The 24,040-nt window shown below is 37.4% G+C and overlaps 1 protein-coding gene across 1 annotated transcript in view; it reads left to right on the forward strand.

Annotated features, from left to right (window-relative positions):
- Dennd4c (DENN domain containing 4C) overlaps positions 1 to 24,040 on the forward strand; it is a 96,442-nt gene that overhangs the window by 41,258 nt on the left and 31,144 nt on the right. The window contains exons 10-20 of the mRNA XM_051188146.1: positions 1,592 to 1,767; positions 4,290 to 4,390; positions 5,086 to 5,304; positions 9,583 to 9,728; positions 10,710 to 10,745; positions 10,848 to 10,978; positions 12,842 to 12,974; positions 15,893 to 16,099; positions 18,174 to 18,302; positions 19,251 to 19,395; positions 19,639 to 19,785. Coding sequence (XP_051044103.1) covers positions 1,592 to 1,767; positions 4,290 to 4,390; positions 5,086 to 5,304; positions 9,583 to 9,728; positions 10,710 to 10,745; positions 10,848 to 10,978; positions 12,842 to 12,974; positions 15,893 to 16,099; positions 18,174 to 18,302; positions 19,251 to 19,395; positions 19,639 to 19,785 — 1,570 coding nt within the window. The remainder of the gene's footprint in view (positions 1 to 1,591; positions 1,768 to 4,289; positions 4,391 to 5,085; positions 5,305 to 9,582; positions 9,729 to 10,709; positions 10,746 to 10,847; positions 10,979 to 12,841; positions 12,975 to 15,892; positions 16,100 to 18,173; positions 18,303 to 19,250; positions 19,396 to 19,638; positions 19,786 to 24,040) is intronic.

A 24,040-nucleotide genomic window follows, 5' to 3' on the forward strand; every position in this document is an offset into this window, starting at 1 on the left:
CTAGACTAAAGCTAGGAGGGCATAGGTCTGTTTTATTGATAGTGTTTAAGAGTGCATCTAATAAATGCTCACATACATGTTAAGTATCGAATTCTTGAGTACAGAAACCCTTGTCTTAAATAATAATCTGTAATGCCTGGCAGGGGTGGAGGTACAGCATTTCTTTGGGGATGGGTGATAGTAGGTGAAGAATTGAACCTGGCACAGAATGGTGATGCTTACTTAAAGCAAAAGGTCATCGTCACATTGCCGTGTTACTGAGTGTTCAGGTGGCAGAGGCAGAAAGACTAGAAATTCATGGTCCTTCTCCACAACATAGTGAGTTTGAAGCCAGCTGTGCTATGTAATACTCATATTTGTTTGAATGAGTCCATGTAGTCACTACAGTACACTTGGTTGGAAAGGTAACTGTATGTGAACCAAAAAATAATACTTTAGTCCTTTTTTTTTTTTTTTAAGATTTGTTTTATGTGTTTGTGACTGTGTATATATGGGCTATACCCATGAAAGCCAGAGGAGGGTGTCAGATTCTCTGGAGCTGGAGTTACAGAAAGTTGTGAACCTCTCAATATGGGTCCTTGGAACTGAACCCAGCTCTTCTGCGAGAGCAGCAAGTACTCTTAAGCATTGAGCCATCTCTTCAAATCCTGTTTTTTCAAACTATTAGAAACTGTTCTTAAAAACAAAAACAAAAAGTCCCCAACACACAGACACACACACACACACACCAAGTTACCAAATTATAAATTAAAATTATTAATTTTGTGTGTGTGTATTTGTTTGTGTCTGTTCATGTGTTTATGTGGGTGAAGGTGCATGTATATGGAGACCAGAGACAAATCTCTGATGTCATTCTGTGCATTTTTCTTTTTCTTTTTTTTTTTTTTTTTTTTTTCAAGACAGATTTTCTCACTGGCTCTGCTGGATGGCTAGCCAGCCACAGAGAGCTGCCTGCATCTGTTCCCCATTGCTGGAATCAAAAGAGCTAATTATGCCTGGCTTTTTATTTGCTTGAGAGTCTCAGGGAATATTTTATATCAACTGTATTTTGAAGAGGTCCAGGTTCACTGAAATCGAAGTATTTTAAATGTTTATTTGAAGTGTAGAAAATGTTTTGTTAGATCTTCAAGCAATTCTCAAAAGATTCCTTAATTTTTAATGACTTGTTATATTTAAAATTTTAGTGTGGTATTTGAGATAGAACCCAAGGATGCTAAGCAAACAACCCCAGCCCTCCCAGGCCCCACCTGCCCTCTGGTGCACTTAATTTGATTTTGGTCAGAGCTCATTAGTTGGTAAAGTGCCTAAGTTTATAAAAATATAAGTTTGTTTTATGATTTAGGGGGCAGTTTCATCTCTGCTCCGATTCTCCTTAAAATATGCATGTGGAATTTGTGTAGCTATCAGAATTAACTTGCAAAGAGCTGTTAGGGTTTAAGTGTGCCGTAGTATTTGTAGTCACTTATTTTAGAGTGAAATTTAAAGTTAAAACATGTCATTGCTTTTCAATGGTCCCTTTTGGTAATAGTGAATTATGTCATTGTCATTGCAAAATTGAATTTGGTTAATTTTTTAAAAACTTTTCCCGTAGATGATCTTTCCATTTCAGTGGCAGTGTCCATATATCCCCCTTTGTCCTCTCTCACTGGCTGGAGTGCTTAGTGCACCTTTACCATTTATAGTTGGAGTGGATTCAAGGTACTTTGATCTTCATGACCCACCACAAGATGTTGTTTGCATTGACTTGGATACGAACATGATATATGTGTAAGTGATCCATCATTATTATCTTCCATGTGTAGTTTCCACTATATATAATTAGAGCTATTTAGAAGCATCGAGAAATATGTTGAATTGGCAGGACATGGTGTAGATAAAAAGTTGGGGGCTGGGGATGTAGCTGGGTTTGTAGAGGGTGTAGAGGGCTTGCTTAGCATTCTTGAAGCCCTGTTTTCCCTCTCCAATACTAAGAGATATGCTATAGTGGTACATGCCTATAATCTCTGCATTCAAGTGGCAGAGGCAGCAGGATCAGAAATTCACGGAACCTCTGCTATGTGGTGAGTTTGGAGCCAGCCTATGCTACGTGAGATCCTCTCTCCAGGCCCTGTGGTCACTGAAGTGCAATTGTTTGGGAAGATAACTGTATATGAACTTAAAGAATAGTTGTATGAATGGAAAAAAATATTTGCTTAGATAACAATACTGAAGCCAAGTATGATAGCTTATGCTTGTAAACCCAGTGCTTGGAAGACTAAAGAGGAAAATCACCATGAGTTGGAGACTATCCTGGGCTATATAGTAAGGTCCAGGTCAGCCTTAGCTATAGAGTGAGATCCTACAAAAATTTAAAGTTGAAATGGATTCACTGCTGTTTTTGAAAATGTATTGCTATAGTGGCTCATTATTATATATATATATCTAGATTTATAGACAACTTGGAAATAATGAATCACTTCATGAATTTTGAACTTCCCTCCCTGTCCTGGGAATTGAAACCAGGATCTGGTGTGAGTTAGGCCCAATCTCTACCACTCTGCCTAATAGGTAGATCTAAAATTTTTGTTTATGAAAGTATCACATATCCCAGGCTGGCCCTAAATTTAGCTAGTTGTGGTAGCCAAGGATGATCTTGAACAGCCCTTCATATCTTTCTCAAGTGCCAGGGTTATGAGTATGTACCTTATACTTAGCCCAACATCATCCTTCCTCTTAGAGTTGATGGTCCCCAGAATTAGACAGAATATGGAATGTGAACATATGGCAGTTCTTGCATATTAGGTACAATATCATTTTAGAGAGAAGAAATTGATGGTGCACGCCTTTAATTCCAGCACTCTGGAGGCAGAAGCAGGCAGATTTCTGTGACTTTGAGGCCATCCAGGTCTACAAAATGAGTTACAGGATGGCCAGGACTGAGAAACCCTGTCTCAAAAAACAAAAACAAAACAAACAATAAAAGAAAGATCTTAGTATGTGTCCCAGGCTGACCTGGAACTTGCTATAGATCAGGCTGTCCTTAAATTTGGGGTTATTCTCCCTCCTTTGCTCCGTAAGTCATAGGTATTTGCCCTCATACCCAGCTAAAGTATGTGTATTTTAACAGTACCTGGAACATGAGAATTGTTGCAGCCTTTTAGTCAATTCTCTCTCCAGGGAAGATACTATATTTGCTTCTGTACTGGTGGTATCACCACCCAGGGAGTATTAGAAGTTAATTTCTACTTGGACCTTGGACCTTGCTTGTAATATTTTGTTGGACTGAAGTAATTCAAGGGAGAATATGCCTTCCAATTTAAAATCTAAGCTAAGTCAACACTAATGAGTCTTAGTTTTATTTTTTCTTAGCTCTAACTTGGTTAGACCTACTTGGTTGTGACCAAAACTAAGGCCTTTACGATTCAAGTTCAAGGCTCTCTTAACTGATTTGTAGGTTAGATGGGCTTTGGTGTTTCTATAGGTTTCCATTCACTGAAGACTGAAGGCTAAGTATAACATTAAAAGAAAGCCTGGTAGCTGGGTGGTGGCGGCGGCACACGCCTTTAATCCCAGCAGATTAAGAGGCAGAGGCAGGTGGATTTGTGTGAGTTCCAGACCAGCTTGATCTATAATAGCTAGTTCCAGGACAGCCGCCAAAGCCACAGAGAAACCCTGTCTTGAAAAACCAAAAGAAAGAAAACAAGCAAGCAAGCCTGGTACATGCATGCTGAGTTATAGAAGAGCATTTCCCAAAGCCATTGCCTCTGCTGTATTTTATATTTCTGAATTTAAAAATTTTGGAAATTTAATTTTTATTTAGCTTATATTTATGGATTTTTTTGTTTTGTTTTGTTTTGTTTACGCTTTTATTGTCATGTGTTTGATTTCTTCTTACACCTCTGTAAGGAATGCATTGAACTAAGTGTACTTTACTCTTTCATTAAATTCCAGTTCTTAGTTTGGGCATATAGTATTTTAGTTTCTGTGAGTAGGCTAACCTCTCAAGTCAGTTAATTTAACCCTTAAAAATGTTATAATTGTAATATTTAAATGTGCCTTTGGAAGTCAGACTTAAGTCAGTTTGTGTTTACTCCAGTGGTGAAGGCTGTTGGGGGCTTAGGTGGAGGTAACCACATTGACTGAGGTCTGGTGAAAAGGAAAGAGAATCACCCTAAAAAAAAGCACCTCCTCACTTCGTATGTCAGTCTTCAGTGCATAGAAAATGTGCTTTTTCTTTTAACTTTGACGTAAGATGTTTGTCTAGTACAAATGAATTAGACTAATAGACATTCTCAATTCTGATTTACTAGATCTGATGAAAAGAAGAATATAAACTGGAAGCAGCTTCCCAAGAAGCCATGTAAGAGTCTGCTTGGGACCTTGAGGAGGCTGTATCCCCAGCTCTGCTCAGGTGAGTGTGAGGGGGGGAGTAGCCACTGGCCACAAAGGCACATAGGAACTGCCTCTGTCTCTCTGTCTTCTTTTGTAGGATTTTATGTGTGTGCGTGTGTATGAGTGATGTGCATGCATGTGTAGGTACCTATAGAACCTAGGAGCTATAAGCTGCCCAGTGTGCATTCTTAATCACGACCCATCTTTCTAGCCCCTTTTCCCTGTTTTGAGACAGTGTCTTTGCTATGTAGCCCAAATTGGCCTGGAACTTGTGATCCTTTTGTTTCTGCCTCTCCCCTACAGAAGTATTTTAAATGGGAGAATAAGATAATTAAAATGATAATTGTTACAACATTTGTGCTGCTTCATGAGTACATGCCCAGTTTGTATAGTTCTAGGGAGTGAACCCAGGGCTAGGTAAGCACTCTACTGCCTGAACTATATATCCCTGTCCTGGTTACTTGTTTAGGATTTTTGAGAATGTGTCTCATGTTTATAGACTGGTTCCAACTTGCTATGTAGTTAGTTACCCCAGCACTTAAGGAGGATGAAACAGCAAGATGCTGAGTGTGAAGCCAGCCTGGGTTACATAGCTAGAATATAACAAGACTGTCTCAAGAAAAAAGAAAGAAAAAGGAAGTTGTTGGCATTACTTTGACTGTTTTATTTTTCAGTCATTATATAAACAGATACTGTTTTTACTTCTGTTGTCAGTTCACCGGAAAACTCAGGAAAGTTCAGCGATTGAGATGACTCCAATTGAAGCAGATTTCTCTTGGCAAAAAAAGATGACACAACTTGAGATGGAAATCCAAGAGACATTTTTGCGATTTATGGCATCTGTTTTAAAAGGGTATAGGTCGTATCTCAGACCAATCACAGAAGCTCCTTCAAATAAAGCCACAGCTGTGGATTCACTGTTTGATCGACAGGGTGAGTGTTAGTGAGATCACAGTTGCCTTCATTGAAGTCAAAGGTATTTCAGACGTATTTACTTCATCCACAGAAATTCATATCCAAGTGTAGTGAATTTCTGTATTCTGTAACCTACCTCTATTAGTGGATAATTTTTTTTTTAATTTATACCCCATTATTTTCCCTTAAAAATATGAAACTGAAGGTGTTTAATTTGAAGAGTCCAATGTGTTATGTGTATTCACAATCCCAAATAGTCAGTTATCAAAGGAAGACACAGCTGGGACTTCCCTTTCTTTGTTCCCTCAGTTTTGCATTTTGTGCCTTTAAAAGACTCCTCAACAATTATTTTACAGACTGAAGCCGCTGGCTTTTATTTATTTTGAAAACTGTAACTTTGTTCCTGGAGGAAACATACATTGTTTTAGTGATTGCATTTTTGTTTGTTTGTTTGTTTGTTTGTTTTTGAAGACAGGGTTTCTCTGTTTAGCTCTGACTGTCCTGGAACTCACTCTGTAAAACAGGCTGGCCTCAATCTCAAGAAATCCACCTGCCTGTGCCTCCTGAGTGCTGGGATCAAAGGCATCGTGCCATCATTCTAAGCTAGAAGCATTCTTTCAAATGAGTAATTTGGAAGACTTTATTATGAAATGAAAAATAACTGAAAATATTTTATAGGAATCCATAAAGTCACATCTAAGTTAGAATTTCTTCCTGGCCATTTATAAAGATGTGCTTAGGTCTCATAACAAAATGGAGGTGTTGTGTGTAGCTGTTCAGATTGCATGAGAATCTGTGGAAAGCAACTAGTGTAAAAGCACCTTCACTTAGTATTTACAGTCTGGCTAGGACCATGTTGGTGACGAAATGGAAGAACCCTGGGGATCACACACAGCCTGCAGAGCTGTTTCCTGGGGCTGAAGCAGGGAAGTGCCAGAAGCTGGTTTATTTTCTTGACAGTTTGGAAGCTAGGCTGAGATCAAGGTTTCTTCTGAGGCCTTTCTCTCTTGTCCTATAGATGGCTGTTATTACCACTTTGGGTCTAAATTTCCTTTTATAGAACACTAATCGTGTCAGAACAGGGCCCATCCAATGACTCCTTTTTAAATCTGTAATTGATTTTAAACATTTTTTCCCTTTATATTGTCATATTTAAAGTAATAGGATTTTGGACATTAATATAAAAGGGTTTTTTGTTTGTTTCTTTGTTTTTTTCTGGGAAGAGCAGTTCAGCTCATAACAGTTTGTTGTGCCCCCCCCCCCATTAAATGTTAAAGGATTAAATGGAAGATCAAATTTAAGATCATATTCAGGTTACTAGAGGCTTTAAATGACAGACTAAGAATATTGACTTCTGTGGACAGTAGTGTGTCATTAACATAGTGTTTCCTATCTTTCTGTCTCTGAGAAGGACATGGACCTGAGGCTTTATATCACCAGTATATCATTTGTTCTAGGGAGTGCAGACATTAGACTACAAATACTAATTGCAGTGTTGATAACATGAGAGTGCTAACTTGGTAAGAGATCTTTCCTGAAGATAAAACCAAGTGAAGAATGGGTAGGAATTGGATAGTAGCTTTGGTTTAACTTTTTATGCAAACAAAATCTATATGTGTTGGGATGTTCTGTGTTTGCATGAGTGGGTGGAAGAAAGAGGTCGCTCCCAGATGAAATTTTTAGACCTGTGGAGCAGCAGGAAGGTCCAGGCTCTGATAGACCAAACCTCGAACAGCCGTACTAAGGCATATTTATTGTTACACAAAGTTGTATTTTTGGATAAAGTATTTTCTCACATACCAAGGTTCCTAATATAATCTATGTTTCTCTAAAGGACAGCAATAATCCAAGAGCTTCAGGTGTGCCAGAAGCATCTTGTGACCAAAGTCATGCAGAGGCTCTAACTTCCCTCTGAAAAACAATACTACAAATCACAGAAAACAATCACTGTTTTCCACATGATCTTCAAGATCAAAGTACTTCTAGAAAACAAGTATTTACTCTAGATACAGTGAAAAACATTTATTCTAATGTTTGCTCCCGTGACTTCACGTAGGTGTCATTTAACTTCTACAATTTTGTTGGCACCATTCATTCCTTTCTCCGTTTTGTTTAAGGTACAGTGCAAACCGGCTGTCATTGCTTCTGTTGTTAACCTTTAGATTTACATGTATGAGCTCCTATATCATTGTGTTGTTATTCAACATTTTCATCTACTTTTTTGTAAATTTTGATTATATCAAGAGCTACTCTGCCTAGTAGAAATACCATGTGAGCTACAATATAGTTTTAAATTTCTAGTAGCCATAATCAAAGTTTAACAACTAAGAAAAAGTAATTATAACCACATTTCCTTTAACATGGTCAAAACAGATTCATTTCAACATATAATCAAAAAATTTAAATTATTTATAACCTTACATTCTGTATTTTCATATTGTCTTTGAAATGCAGTATGTCTTTTATAATTTACAGTACATATTTGTTAGTTGCATTGAAAGTGGTGTGTTACCATGTGTGGTTACTAAAATAAACAGTATGAGGCTTGATTAGTAAAGATGTAAGTTTAGTAATTTTGCCGCATAGCACAGCCCTTCTCTCCCTCGTTCTCACCTTTCCCCCTTCCCCTCTATTCCTCTTCTTCTTTGTTCTTTTTCTCCTTTCCCTCCTTCCCTTTCCTCTTGCCCCACTTTCCTCTATAATTTGCTTATATTTTATTTAATAATTTATCTGCTGAGTACCTCAAGAGGGTGAGGATAAATACAGCATGTCAAATGCTCTAAGGCATCAAAAGCAGAATGATACAGAAAAAGTGACCTAAAGGCCACATTTTAAATGTTAGATTATGGAAGACTATTTGAAATAGTTAAAATTTCAGTCTTTACAAATAAATTGGCTGGGCTTGGGAGTTCATGGCTTTAATTCCAGCATTAAAGAGGTAAAGGAAAGCAAATCTGTGAGTTCAAGGGCAGCCTGATCTGTATAGAAAGCTCTAGGGCAGCACACACACACACACACACACACACACACACCATTTCAAATAAATCTTTAAAAAGACCCTTTTGAAAAGGGTTCGTATATTGTGGTTTCTGTTTTCAGCCAGCTTCCCTCACCTTCTATGTTTGCCACCCTCACCAAAACCAAAATCAAACAAAAGGACTGGTCGTAGTAATTTAACCTTTTAGAATCAAACCTAACAGATAGTGAGCTAGGTGATGTGGAAATTAGAGATTTAGTAGTAATATTGAAAACCAGCAATGAAAGTATGAGTATGACTATGGGAAATTGAGTGGGGTAAACAATGGGATCACTGAGAACAATGGTAGTTAGAGCTTCTAATGTTTCATAGTTTGTGCATGTTAGTTACCTTTTCATCACTATGACAACATGCCTGAGAAGGAAAAACAACTTGCAGGCCTTTGATAAGGTAGAACTGAGATGAGTATGGCTAAGGAGAGGCGTACACTTCTTGACAATCAGGAAGCACAGGGAGAAACAGAAAGGGCCCTTGGGCAAGATACTCCCTTTCTAGAATTGCCCCAGTCATCTCTTCCTCCAGTGGCCTACCTGCTAATATTGGAGAATGATGCAGTGACATCTCAAAAGTGCCACCAGCTGTGGACTAGGCCTCACAAGATGAGACATTTCATGTGAGAATTGATGTCCAGACCACAGTAGTGGGGAAGAATGATGATGGTAAGAATGAAGAGACTTTGATAAGTCCCCCTGAACTTCAGTCATCAGACAGAGGAGAGGCCCCTGCCCTCATTGAAACAGTGGACAACTAGCCAGGTGGTTGAACTGTAACAGCACAGAAATTTTCATCACATGCAGGAATGATGATCTGATAACAGGGGAAGAAAACTGACCCTTTAAATATATATTAACCATTGGTTTGAATTGTAGAGTCTCAAGAATTTTTGTTCACTTGTTTTTGAGATAAGATTTCCATACAAGAACTTGCTCTGTAGACCATGCTAGGCCTGAACTCAGAACTCAGAGTCTGCTTGCCTCTTCTTGGGGAGTGCTGGGGCTCAAGGTGTGCCCTTCCACACCCAGCTGAGAAGAGTTTCTGTCTGAGGATGTGGGGCTGAGGTTCCTTAGAAGATATAATAATTCAGTGAGAAGCGAGAGTTTTTATAATTTAATCAGGCAGGTGCTTTACATGATTATTAGAAATTTCCGTAAATGTGGGTTTGTGTAAGGGCAATTTAATATAGATGGGTAAAAGTAATGTTTGTTAGGACATTAGTTCCTCTTTAAAATTTGTTACAATTCTTTTTTTTTCCCCCCCAGGTTTTGTAAAAAGTAGGGATCGTGCCTATACAAAATTCTATACCCTTCTAGCCAAAACACAGATTTTTAGTCGTTTCATTGAAGAATGCAGTTTTGTAAGTGATAAAGATACTGGATTGGCATTTTTTGATGACTGCATTGAGAAGGTAAAATTTTGTTTTATATACCCGCTTTAAAAAAAAACCACTTTGGTTTACCTTTATGATAATTGGAGTTTTTAGTTCAAAATAATCTGGTGAAGACAGATGGTGTGTGTGTGTGTGTGTGTGTGTGTGTGTGTGTGTGTAACACAGATCTTTCCTCTGTGGTGTCCACTTGCTATTATATTTGATTTACTTTTCTCTCTGAGTCTGTTAAGTGTTAAGAATATAACCTTGCTGGGCAGTGGTGGCTCACACTATCACATGGGAGGCAGAGGCTGATGGATTTCTGTGAGTTCGAGGCCAATCTGGTCTACAGAGCAAGTGCCAGGTCAGGCTTCAAAGCTACACAAAGAAACTCTGTCTTGGAAAAAAAAAAGTATCCTCACCTTTCTAAATGCTTTTTTTTGTTTGTTTGTTTATTGTAGATGAATTTTTCTTTGGGCTTTTTAGCTCATAGTGTCTTGAGACATTAATTATGAAAGATCGGCGTATTAGCTTAAGCTTGTCCCACTACCTCTTATAACTTAAGTTAGCCCATTTCTGTTCATCTACGTGTTGCCGTGTGAGTTGTGGCTTTTACCTCTCCTCTTATATGTCTTGCTTCCTCTGCTTCTGGCTGGCAGTTCCACCTTCTTCTCATAGTTCTCTGTCTAGAAGTCCTGCCATACTGCCTTCCTAGTTATTAGTCATTTCACTTTTTATTGACACATCTTCATACAGTGTAAAGGAATTACTTCACAACAGTTTGTTTCAGCTAAATGAACAGGATATGATTAATTTTATTAAGAGGCTATTGTTATGGGTAGGTTTTTCCACCAGCTTGTTCCCACAAGTTTCTTTTTTTTTAATCGAGTGTGCTTAACCACTAAAACCATTTCTCTAGCTCTGAGTTTCTTTGGGGGAAAAAAAAAGTCAAGATTAAAAAAAATTTAAAAACCATTGAATTCAGCAGAGGTTTTAAGAATTTTTCTTTTCCTCTTCCAGTTGTTTCCAGATAAAGGTGTAGAGAAAACAGACAAGGTATGATTGTTTTTTTTTTTTTTTTTTTAATGTTGAAATGTCAAAGTTCAGAATTAGATATTGCTTATGTGCACATTAATTGGAGAACATACTTATTTTCAGGTTGATTTGGATTCAGCAGAAGACACCAAATTGATAGAGCTAGATGATTCCCAGAAGAGTGAGCACACTGTATTTATAATGCCACCTGAGCCACCTCCTGATGATGGAAGTAACTTGTCACCACAGTACAGGTAGTGTGAAGTTTTTAAGTTTTTTTCAGTTTTTGCCATTACTAAGAGATGGTAATTTGTGTAGGTAATTTTCAGTGTAAATCATATTAACATTCTATGGAGTTGCCACCAGGCATTGCAGTGTAAGGACGAATGGTCTTACTGGAAGGGAAGTCAGACATTAATATCATTTACTTAAGTGTTTCCCCGTATTTCAGTCTTTAGAATTTCTGAAGAAAAAAATTGGGGTTTAGTATTTAGGGTTTTTGTTTTTTTAGATTCCCTACAAACTTTAGGAGTTTTAATCCTGTGGAATTTTTGAGTTAGTGAGATAGAGAAAACATGAACATAGAAGACCAGGGATCATTTGTGTTTAAAGAAGACCTAACAAATAGGATTTGGATGAGAATCTTTTCAGAAATTACAATAAATTCATTTTCATTTTATAATCATCATGGTACATAGTTTAATAAACATTGAATAGAAAATCTAACATACAATTTTAGTACTAATCTTAGATTTATTAATAACTTTAGGTATGTGTATAGATTGATTAGATGAATTCATTTTCTTTGTAACCTGTATTTGCCTTTACTGACAGGTCTGAACATTTCTTCCATTCCATTAAAAATTTTCCTCCCTTATGATTTTAATGATCACATTATATGTAGTTATTGTAATTAATTTATCTTGTTTCCTGTGGATTTGTTCATAGTTCTTTCTATCTTTGCCAACATAAATTTTGTTTTAGGCTATATTTCTATAATAATTGTCTAAGGAAAAGTCAAGGACCTTTACAAAGAGACTGTAATCTCAGTAGGGCTAAGTGAGACTAAATTATACCTGCGATTGAGTGTCTTACTCAAATGCTAATTTGATTTCATACTGTAGAATTCATGTTTATTTGACTTGTGTGGTGAGACTTTTAGTGTTGACACATAAGACACAGGGAAAGGCAAGTTTTCTAAGTAGAAAATTTGCCAAAGTAAATCAGTAGACAGTTTCCAAGAAGAGTTAGTCAAATAAAGAAACAAAACAAAAAAAAAAAAACCACTTAGCTTTTTTAGCATTCAAAGAAATGGGCACACCAAACTTTTGAACAGACGCATTTTAACTTACCCAGTGGAGGCTAGGCTATGCTGCTGGACCATTTGATAGTATATCCATTTGTGAAGTCATCTGCTATTGATAAGTTCAGTTCTTTCTGGGCAGTGATGGTGCATGCCTTTAATCCCAGCACTCAGGACTCAGTGGCATGTGAGTTTATTTTGAGTTTGAGGCTAGCCTGGTCGGTGCTGCACAGAGAAACCCTTGCTTGGTGTGTGTTTGGGGGTGGGGGGGAGAAGAGGAGAATAGGTCCAATTCTTTTGAAAAACACTGGTTTGATTAAGTATTCATTTTAAGAAATTAAATAAAAGTGTTAACAAAGATACACATACAAAGACAGATAATTGAGGATACTCTGAAGTAACTGAATAATATTCAACAGTGTAAAGAATTGGTTAAATTATAATACATTTCTCAAATAAGACTGTAGGTTTTTTTTTTAAATACTGACTAATGTCTTAAAGAAAACATGGATTATAAAATATACTAGCTACATTTTACTGAAAGAGATGAATTTATCTTTTTAAGTAAGATGTCATGGATTTTTCTTTTTAGAAACTGGTTAAAAGTAACAAACAAATTGGTGGGAGCAGCTTATATCAGATAGGATATTCTGTAGCTTCAAACTGTGTTTTCTCATATTTTGAAACAAATAGTAAGGAGTTTTCAAGAATATTATTGAAAATTTGAGGTTTAGAATTTTTTATCTGATTATTGAGTAGTTGAAGAAATGATGGATTTTAAATCAGCAGTTCTGTTTTTGCTTTTTTATTTTAGTTACACATGCTTTCCAGTATTGGATCTTAAGCTTTTTGACAGCCCCCAGGAGCTGAAACTGTGCTTCAGTAGACATCCTCCTGGGAGTAGCATTACAAACAGCCCTGCTCTCATGGCTAAAAGAACCAAACAGGTCAGACCCTCCTTACCAAACTCTTGTTGAGTGAAAATGTAAACTGTATATATAACGTGCAGCTTGTAGTACAGAATCCTCAGCAGCCATCCGAAGACCACTGTGCTTGTCATGAGTTAAACTGTTTATTGTACCCTGCTTGATGTCAAAGCTAAAGTTTAAAGCACTCATTTATATTTAAGAGGAGGCTTGGGAACAAAAATACTGTAAGAAAAAATGTAACTTCCCTGGACATGGTGACACACACTTTGAACTCAAGAAGCAAAGACCGGAGAATCAGTATGAGTTTGAGACAAGCCTGGTCTATATAGTGAGTTCCAAGCCAGCCAGCACTACATAGTGAGACCCTGTCTCAAAAATTAAAAGAAATAAAATAAAAGGAATATAACTTAGCCTGGCAGTAGTGCACAAGCCTTTAATTCCAGTCCTAGGAGACAGAACTTCAGTTAAATTTAGAAATGCAAAAGTAACTCCAGAAGAAAAGCCCAAATCTTTTAGCCGTTAGCTATCACACAGCCTTTCTCCCTCTGTAAAGACTAATAATCTGTTTTTTGCCCTCACGGGTGCAATAAATCTATCCCGGACATTTCATGTAAGTAGGATAATGTAGCATTACTTCATGATTGTCTTCTTTAATTTAGTATAATCTTTCCATACTCTAGCAAGCATTAGCGCTCCATTTTGACTGAATAGTAGTCTATTGCATACACATAGCAGTTTATCTGTTCATAGACATGCAACAGTTCTTACTTTTGGCTGATTTCCAGAATGGCTACACTATTTTACATTTCCATTAACATTGTTCAAGGGGTCAGATATTACAATATCATTTTCAGTTCTTATTATCTGCCTTTTAAAAATTACTGCCATCTAATGAATATGAAGTGATACTTTATTGTAGCTTTGATTTGTATTTTCTTTATGTCTTATGTAGATACAGTACAGCAAAATGACATAAAAGGGAGTTAGACACAGGACAGTCTAGATAGACCTCTTGCTTTACTGCAGCAGCACCTGGTTTAGGAATAAGGGATTAAGTTATGCTGCGATGCATTAAAATAACATCTTTTATACACTGATGTTTTGAGGTTCTTCACGATAAACTGAAATTGTGGCAATTCTTCTGCCTCAGCCTCCTGAGTATTGGGATTATAGGTATAAGCCACAGTATCTGGCCTTGGACCAGTTATTTTTAAATACCTACTCAGTGAGAGAATCAATGTAGTCAATAAACTCAGAAGGGAGAATTAAGTGGAAATCTTGGCAGGAAACCTTGGGCATCTTAATGGTTAGTTATGAGAAGAATGAGAAAATATTACATAAGACTGAAGGAGGTCTGGCAACAGGAAGGTACCTGCTGTGCAAGCCTGGGAACCTGAGCTTATCTCCATAGCCCATTTAATGGTGGAAGAAAGGCCAATTCCTCAGCATTGTGTGCATATACCCATTTTACACACGTGCACGCACACACACGCATGCACTAAAAAGTTAGGGGTAGAGAGCGAGGCACCATGCTACATGCCTGTAATCCCAGCATTTGGGAGGTGGGAGCAGGAAGATCAGGAGTTAAAAATGGACATCATACACTTGCCAACACATAGTTGTAGAATAATATAAAATGTTACTGTAAACCAGGGTTTCTTAAAATTTTTTCACTTATGATCCCTTTTCATCTGAGAATTTTTGTATGACCCCAAGTATCATAAAAAATGTTTAAATAATGTATATATACATATATGTAAATTTACTTTATATTAACTGAAACAAATTTGCATGCTAATGAGATTGGTGTCCTTGTTTATTTTTACATGAAGCATTAAATCTTGACTGAATATTTAATGTTGCAGAATATACAGTACATTTAGCATTTTTCAGAGTTGATCAATACTTTGATTTTATACTTTAGTGCTGAAAGTGCCACTTTACATAAATACATAATACCAAATAGCAAAACTGTGTTTATGGCCAGTCCAGAAATTATTGGAAATTTTGTCCTAATTCTAAGCCAAAAGTCATTCAGTGACTTTAAAAAAAAAATAAAACTCAAGTCAGCAGCCCATACAACAGTTTTAAAAAGTAAAACATTCTGATGCAATACAGTCCAAAAGTAAAACTAGATATAGCTCAGTTGGTGAAGTGCTTGGTTACATGAGGACCAGAGTTCTGGCCTCAAGGCCCACATACAGAGCCAGATGAGCTGGTGCACACTTGTATCTCATTACAGAGGAGACAAAGACTGGAGAATCCCTAGGGCTTGCTGGTCAGCCAGCCTTGTCAAATCACAGAGGCCCAGGCCAATGGGAGAGCCTACCAAATAAAAAAAATAAATAAATAAACCCTGGGTGGATAATATATGAATAGTGACACCTGAGGTTGACCTCTGGCCTCCACATGTGTCCATACATACAAGCATGAGCAAATGCTCCCCATCCTTATTTGATGTTTACATACTTAGTAATTGTGATAGGGAAATAGTAAGTTTGTGCGTGTGTGTTGTGTTTTGTTTGTTTTATTGTTGTTTTCCCTGCAGTTAAGCTGTTGTGCTTCTATAAGAGCAAGGAACTACATGTGTTGTAAAAACACTAGATTCCTAACATTGAATAGCAGTAGTAAAGGCATTTCAGACCCTTCTATTGGCATTTGTGATGTGATGGAGCACAGTGAGCGCTCAGAAACACCTGATTTAGAATTGCTCTTTGGCCGTTGTGTACTCAGACATTTTACCTTGCCATAGTTTTCATGTCTCTCACATTCACTTATTTGAGTTTATGACCCATGGTTTTAAGACTCTGGACTATAAACAAGTTCATGGAATCATGTGGCACAGAATTAAGACTATAAAGTGCTTCATTTTTAAAGTTTACATTAAGAATTTCCCATGTTTTACTCTTCACTCACTATATTTATTTTCTTTATAGGAGATAAAAACAGCTCATAAATTGGCAAAGCGATGTCACATGAATCCACCACAATGGGCCAAGTGTCTGTTCAGTCATTGTTACAGCTTGTGGTTTATCTGTCTCCCAGCCTATGTTAGAGTTTCTCACCCTAAGGTCAGAGCACTCCAGCAAGCATACGATGTACTTATTAAGATGAGGAAGACAGACGTGGATCCACTAGATGAGGTAAGTACAAGACATACTTTTTTTTTTTTTTTTTTTTTTTTAAACAATGTAGTAGATGAATTCAGGGCCTTACCGTGCTTAGCAAGTAAGCTATATCCCTTGACTGTGCCAATACAATTCTGTAATTTTAAGTGTTTAGGTTTTGCCAGTTATGGTGATGCACGATTATAATCCTAGCACCTTTCAGACTGAGGCAGATTGTCCCAGCTTTCAGGCTGGCACACCCTGGACTACAGAGCAACACCCAGTCTTAAAAATAAAAAACAAAAAGGAAGGTAGGAAAGTTAGTTAATTTAGCTCTTAGTCAGCCAGTCATGGTGGTACAGGCTTTTAATCCCAGCACTTGGAAGGCAGAGGCAGATGGATCTCTGAGTTCAAGGCCAGCCTCCTCTACATAGTACCAGAACATCCGGGGCTACACAGAGAATGAAACCCTGTCTCAAAACAAACAAACACGTTAGCTTAGTTGTTTTAAAGTATGCTTAATCATTTTTGTGAAGCAGTTATAGTAAAATTATTATTCTGTTTCATGGTGCTAGTATATAGTGTTTGTTCTAAGTAAGTAAATCACATAAACTCTTTCAGATTATTCACCTGAAACTGCAGTGCCTCATTTTTCAACATTGGCACTATAGACTTTTGATGCACAAAATTATTGGTGTGTGTGTGTATGTGTGTGTCTTGTACAGCATTGTTGGCTCCTACCCACTAGAGGCCTGTAATATCCTTCTCTCCCCTTCATAGGTTATCATAGGTTATGACAGCCATTTCTCCTGAAAAACTTCTTTTGTAGATAATAATAGGACTTCTTCAAAAGGCTGATGTAGGTTAAATCAATTGATAGACAGATCGTGCCTGATTTATAGTCAGTGTTTAGTTTAGTAAATAATGTGTTAGACATCAAATGCATTTTTTCTCTCTCAAGCCGTAGATCACTGTAAGAAGTATTCATATCATCCAGCTCGAACTTGGAGAACCCGGGGGCACTTACTTAGCTTTTCTCTCTGCTCTCACTTTGAAAGGTTTTTCCTCCCTCCCTCCCTCCCTTCCTCTCTCTCTCTCTCTTTTTTTTTTTTTTTTTTTTTTTAAAGACAGGGTTTCTTTGTGAAGCTCTGGCTGTCCTGGAACTCTGTAGATCAGACTCACCTGGCTCTGCCTCCCAAGTGTTGGGCTTAAAGGCATAAGCCACCACCGCCTGCCCTTTTTTTTTTTTGTTTTTGTTTTTTTTTTTGTTTTTGTTTGTTTTTGTTTGGTTTTCTAATACATATTGGCCTGGTTCTCATTATGTAGACCAGACTACCCTTGAACTGAGAGATCTGCCTGCCTCTGACTCTGGAGTGCTGGAATTAAAGTTGTAAGCCACTATACCTGGCCTGGGCGTGATTTTTGGTGTTACAGTAGTTATAAATGATAATCAAATCAGATTAGAATATAAAATAAAAATTGTCTTTGCTAATAATACTGCATTGTATTTAATTTTCTTCCTGTCTCTTCTCCCTCCCCCCTTTTTTTTCTTTTCCTTTTTTGTGGTGGTGGTACCCCTAGGGATTGAACCTAGTCTTAGACAGCTGGCCAAGGGCTCTGCTTCCTATGCTTCTGCCAGTCTTTTTACATTAGTTTACAAACCCCATCTGTTAAACAGGTATCCTGAAGCTATTGTTCCTTTAGCATAGAATGTAAAGCATACTTATTGGGGCAAAAGGTACTTTAGCCATATATTTGGTTTTAGAAGTGAATTTTGTTTTACATTATGGAAATAGTAGTCATTTTCCTAATATAGATTTATTTTCTCAACCAGATGAGATGTGCCTGAAATGGTTAATATTGTTGATTATTATCTGTTAGGTTGAATAGGGTTTGTTGTTGTATTTTATTTATTTATTTTCTGAAACAAGACTATTTTGTAACCCAGGCTACGTGGAAGTCACTGTGTTTGGGAGAATGGCCTTGAACTCCTGATCTTCCTGCCTCTGCCTCCCACATAATATAATCACCACACCTAGTTTCATAGAGTCTTTAAAATCTCTGTAAGTCACAAGTAAACAAGACTAATGCTTTGTTGTCCTCTTGATAGGTGTGCTATCGAGTAGTGATGCAGCTTTGCGGACTTTGGGTACATCCTGTTTTAGCAGTGAGAGTCTTATTTGAAATGAAAACTGCTAGAATAAAACCAAATGCTATTACTTATGGCTATTATAATAAGGTAAGTTGGATTAATGTTAGGCAAAGCAGTGTATTTTTTAAGTTTTTATTATTATTATTTGTTAAACCAGTTAAGAACAGGTTATTCTACCATCTTCATTGATGGAAATTATATAATATATATACATATATATATATAATATGCTTTGAAATTGTATATATTTTGGAATGACTCCTTCAATCTAATTAACTGGTGAGAAGACTTAAAATCTACTCTTACCAATTTTCAAAATGAATACAATGCCATGTTGATAATAGGTCTCTTAAATTTATCCCTCCTGTCTAACCATAGACCAACGTCTCTTTACTGCTCCCACCCTGCCTGGTGTGCATTGCTACTTCTGAGTTCACTTCTTGGATTCTATGTGAAAGGCTAGACCCTGTAATCCACCTGTTTCATCTAGTATAATGTCCTCAGGGTTCCCCCAGGTTATTGTAACAAGGATAATTTTTGTTTTCTTGCTTGTTTTTTAAGCTTAGTGTTTCATTGTGTAAATGTGTTACATTCTCTTTATCCATTCCTGGACATATAGATTGGTTCCATTTCTTGGCTGTATTGAACTTGGGAATATAGATGCCTATGTGAAATACTGATTTCATTTCCTGTGGATTTGTATCCAGTAGTTTTTAGCTTTTAAGGAACTTTCATATTGTTTTCCATTGTGGGCTTACTAATTGATACTCCCACCATGGTGTAAAGTTCTTTTCTCTACATATTTGTTAACATGTATCATATTTTTTTCTTTTCTTAATTTTTAAATAAGTTAATTTATTTAATTTTAATTTTTTTCAAAAAAATTTATTTGTATGCTGTTCAGAAGACAACTTTTGGTTCTTTCCTTCAGCTTAGGGTTCTGAGTTATGAGGCATATACAGAGCGTGCTTGTTACCCACTGAGGCAGCTCACTGGTCCTAAATAACTTTTTTTCTTTTAAACCTTTACTTTTAGGTAGTTTTGGAGAGCCCATGGCCCAGCAGTACTCGAAGTGGTATTTTCTTATGGACAAAAGTCCGGAATGTTGTACATGGTTTGGCCCAATTTAGGCAGCCACTTAAAAAGACTGGGCAAAAATCACAGGTCTTTTCAATATCAGGTAATACATGTGGTTGAAAAGATGTTTTTAACTATAGGTTTATAGACATGAAGTTTTAATTTTATGAAATAGAGCTTAATTCTTTTTGATATTTTCATTTATAACTAAAGATAGATTTCCTTGTATTTTTGTCACAGAAATCTGCATATTGTTTTGTAATTATAAATGAACTGTGGGTCATTCACATTTAGTTTCAGAAGTATCGGTACATGAATTACTGAACTGCGTTGTCCTTACCTTTAGCTCCTCAGGACACTGCAGGAGGAAGTGATGGGGACACAGCAAGCCATGGTAGTGTGGATAGTTCTAACGATGCTAACAGTGGGGAGCACACAGTCTTCGTCAGAGACTTAATCAGCCTTGATTCCGTTGATAATCACTCTAGCACAGGTACTAAAATCTGTATTCTACTAACCTTCCATTTACGACCATGTAAATGTTTCTTTAAAAAAAGAAAACAACAACCCAAAACTACGTTTCTTAGCTTTTCACAAGTAGTATATATCACTTTGAGGGTTCCACCTCTGCACTTACTTCCTGGAGTGCTAAACTGGCTTTTGGGTGCAATGTACAGTGCACTGGCGTGATATGTATGTATTTGTTCATCTTAAGTTATGAAAGTGTCTGAGACAGTAAACAGGGATCACAACCTAGTGAACATTAAGTTGGAAGTTTAACCAATAATTTTGAAATTATGGATGCTAGAAAAGGGAAAAAAATAAGTAATTTTGAAAAAGCATGCATACAGTCAGTACTTGTCATTGTAGAACTGCCTGCATGTGTGTAGTCACAGGCACAATAGCCATCTTGAAGTCAGAGTGACTGTGGTGAGCCGAGAGCCCACTGGGCAGGTGTGTGTCTGCATGTCCTGTGTGTGCTGTCTGGTTGCTGGTGTTCAGTTCCCTTGAAAGAACTCCCAGTCTAGTTCCTGTGCTTCCTGTGATGAGCTTGTCTCCATGACTGAAGTTTCCTTTTCTCTGCTCCTTGTTGCTCTGCTTTTCACTCTGTGCTGTGTCTTGGTGCTGCATTAGTCCTGGGCTGTCAAGGTGTGGGGCAAACAGACTTGTGAACTGAAGCTGTGGATACGCGTGTGCTTTAACTCTACCCTTGAATGTTAACCACTTCAGGTAATTTCCCATTTATTAGGTTAAAGTTTGCTGACACTCAAGGGTGGGGGAAAGATACCTGATTGTATTTTAAGGAATAATTTTTAGTTTCTTGGCTTTTCTTCTTTAGATAAGGGTAACCATAAATATAGTCTTTCAACCAGTTAACAAATGCTTATTGTCTCACTTGGAAATAAAGTATGTTTTGCTGTAATGATAATTTAAAAATTTATTTGTAGTATCATTGCATAAAATGGTACCATGAATATGAAAGAATCCATTCTTCGGTTGTTGAGGCACTTACTGCTTTCCAGAAGTCTGCTTAGTTTTTGTGCCAGAAGAGACTCTGAGTTAAGCTGAGCTATTGTGTGGGTATTGGGTCCTCTAACTGCTGATGTTCTCTCTGACCAACCTCCCCCTGGGACTTTTGTTTTGTTTTCTCTGTTTTATTTTTCCAGATTAGTTTTTATGTTAAATTTTCATTTGATAATTTATTACATATTTTTTGAACAAAACAATGTTTCTCATTGTGACATATTTTTAAAATATTTTGTATACAGTGCTCTACCTGCGTATATGCCTGCATGCCAGAAGATGGTGCTAGATCTCATTACAGATGGTTGTGAGCCACCATGTGGTTGCTGGGAATTGAACTCAGGACCTCTAGAAAAGCAGCCAGTGCTCTTAACCTTTGAGCCATTATCTCTCACCCCCATGAATATAAAGTTATTTTAAAATTAGCTTTATTTATTTTTTAAAAAAGGCTAATTATGTAATTTTGTTATAAACTCAGTTTATGAGGAATACTGATAAGGAGAGATCTGTCCTCATTTTCCTTATTCCTCAGATTTTTAAGAATTTGTAGAGGCAATTTAATGTTTTATGGAAAACATAAACAAAAAACAGTATCCTAGTTATTGATGTAGCAATTACAGTAGTTAGGATGGCACTTTTGAGGCCTTTTCATACATTTTCAGCCTTGTTGTTTTAAGTTTACTTTGTATGTATAGATGTTTTCTGCATGTTTGTCTGTGCAGCACCGGTATGCCTGTGCCCTTAGAGGCCAAAAGAGGGCATCAAATCCCCTGAGACAGCATGGTTCTGAGTGGCCATGTGGGTGCTGGGAATTGAACCTGGGTCCTCTGGAAGAACAGCAGTGCTCTTTACTGCCAAGTTTTCTTTCTCAACCCTTCAGCTGAATTTCTAATGACTAAGCAGTAGATACTAAATTGCCTGTGACTGTGTGTCCTTAGGGCTTCTACTGGAGCCATGCTACACTTGGAGTCTTTAGCCTGCTGCTCACTGTGCTCATGTCATTGTCTTGTGGAATCTATCCACCCGGTTCCCATACAGGCACTCCTGGTGTAACTCTTTCCTTGTCTTTTCAGTTCATGACACTGTATTTAAACAACAGGCTTTCTGAGGACGGGATGGGGGATAGGCAGTGTGTCATCACACTAGTGTGGAGGTCAGAGGCTCCCTCCTTTCACCATGTGAGTCCCAGGATTGTCAGGCTGGAAGCAAAAGCCATTACCTGCTGAGCTGGATTGTCACCTCTAAAGTTAGTGATTCTAAATAGTAGTGATTAAGAACTCCAAAGCCGCAGTCCCTTCTCCTTAGTCACCTTTTACCTGACACATAGTTCCTCAGTATTTCTTTCTGTCTCATGTAGTTCTGGTTGGTGCTGGGACTAAAGGATTTCACCACCATACCAGACTGATCAGCATTTTTTTGTTATGACTTTAACCTTGTTGGAAGATCCATCTTGTGTAGAATGTCCTTTAGTTGGTATTTTATATTTCCTTTCAGTTAGCTTAGGTTCTGTGTATCGTGTATCCATTAGTGTGCTGCATGTGTGCTTATCCTTCCCAGATGGTTATGTGCCTATCTGCTCTTCATAAGTAATGTTCATTTTGGTCAGTTGATATCAGTGTGGTTTGGTTTCTCTGTGTATAAAAATCTCATTTAGATCATAAGCTACCTTTAGGGGGCTGGGGAAACCATGAGACCATGTAGTGATATCCCTTTTTTTTTGGGGGGGGGGACTTGTTAAAATGAGCATCCATTGATGATGCTTGCCTGTATCAGTCTTTACTGTGGTGGTTACAACATGGTGATGTCACTGCAGTTTTAGAAGGTAGTGTTCTAATGTATTCAGGGAGATGTTTTCTCTTTTGGGGATTGTGGATCACTGTATTACCCACTCTGAGATTACCTCAGTGCTGGCTGAGTGGTGCTCCTTTAACCTTGATTACTATGCCTCTTAGACGAGTGGTTATGGTTCTTTCTGGGGCAACAAACTCCTACCTCATTTTTGTACCTGCCCTCCCTGAGGTGAGAAATCACCCCCCACCCCCAAACAACCCCAGTGGAAACTAGAATTTAAGTTCAAGTCTGGGTCTCACTGAGTGCTGTGGAACTGCTTTTAAGACTTCTCAATAGACAGGACTGGAAACATGTACAGTGTTGTAGAAATATCTCTAGTTCCAAGTCAACTCAACCTTTCTTTGGTTGTGTTTTCTTTTTTAATTGGGGGCAGGGACAGTGGTAAAGTGCTTGCCCAGCATACACAGTACTCTGAATTTAGTTCCCAGTATCACACACATAAAACCTATGTTCTCCCATGGTGAAAACCTTATCTTCTGATATCATTTCATTTAGTTGTTTGCATTAAGCAGCTTCAGGGATTGGGGAGGCGTTGGGTGGGATGTGATAAAGGTACATTGTTCGCAAGTATGTAATTGTGGAAGAATAGTTCTTAAAATGTCAAATGGTTTTTCAAATTCACTCTATACCTCCAGAAATAAACCTATTTAGCTTTTCCAGATTTGACTCATACTCCCCATATTTAGAGTGTGGATGGATTCCAGGTATTTAAAAGCTAAACTTGTAGTTAGGTGTGGTGACATGCACCTGTAGGCCAGATGGGGGCAGGAGGATCAGAAGTTCAATGCAAGGCTCAGCTACATACCAAATTTGAGGCTAATGTGGGCTATAGGAGACACTGTCTCAAAAGAAACCAAGTTCAGTACAGGGGATGGCAAGATGGCTCACTGGGTAAGGAGATACTTGTTGCTAAGTTTTATGACCTGAGTTCTGTCTTTGGGACCAAATGGTAGAAAGATTCCATTTCCCATTCGTCCTGATCCCCACATATGCACCACACCCAACACATGTAAGAGAAATGTAATTTTAAAACGTTCAGTTAAAAAGTTACATAGATTAGCCTTCTCTTGACCCATATAATAGGTTTATGTTATTCAATGTATAGTATTAGTTGGCTGTATCTGTTTCTATTTGCATCAGTTTTAGAGACCCCCCTCCAATTTTGTTGACTTAACTTTTTAAATATGTAAAAATGTATTAAAAGTAAAAGCAACACAGTAAACCATACTTTAGGAAGTTTCTTCTTCTTTTTTTTTTTTTTTTTTTCTGTTTTCCTCCACCCTTTGTAGGTAAACTATTTTTATTGTTTTCTTACAGTAAAAATTTTATTGTCCTTCCTACATTTCTTTTGCAAAAGTGGCAGGTATGTGTTT

Source organism: Phodopus roborovskii, unplaced genomic scaffold (assembly GCF_943737965.1).
Source record: "Phodopus roborovskii unplaced genomic scaffold, PHOROB, whole genome shotgun sequence".
Lineage (NCBI taxonomy): Eukaryota > Metazoa > Chordata > Mammalia > Rodentia > Cricetidae > Phodopus > Phodopus roborovskii.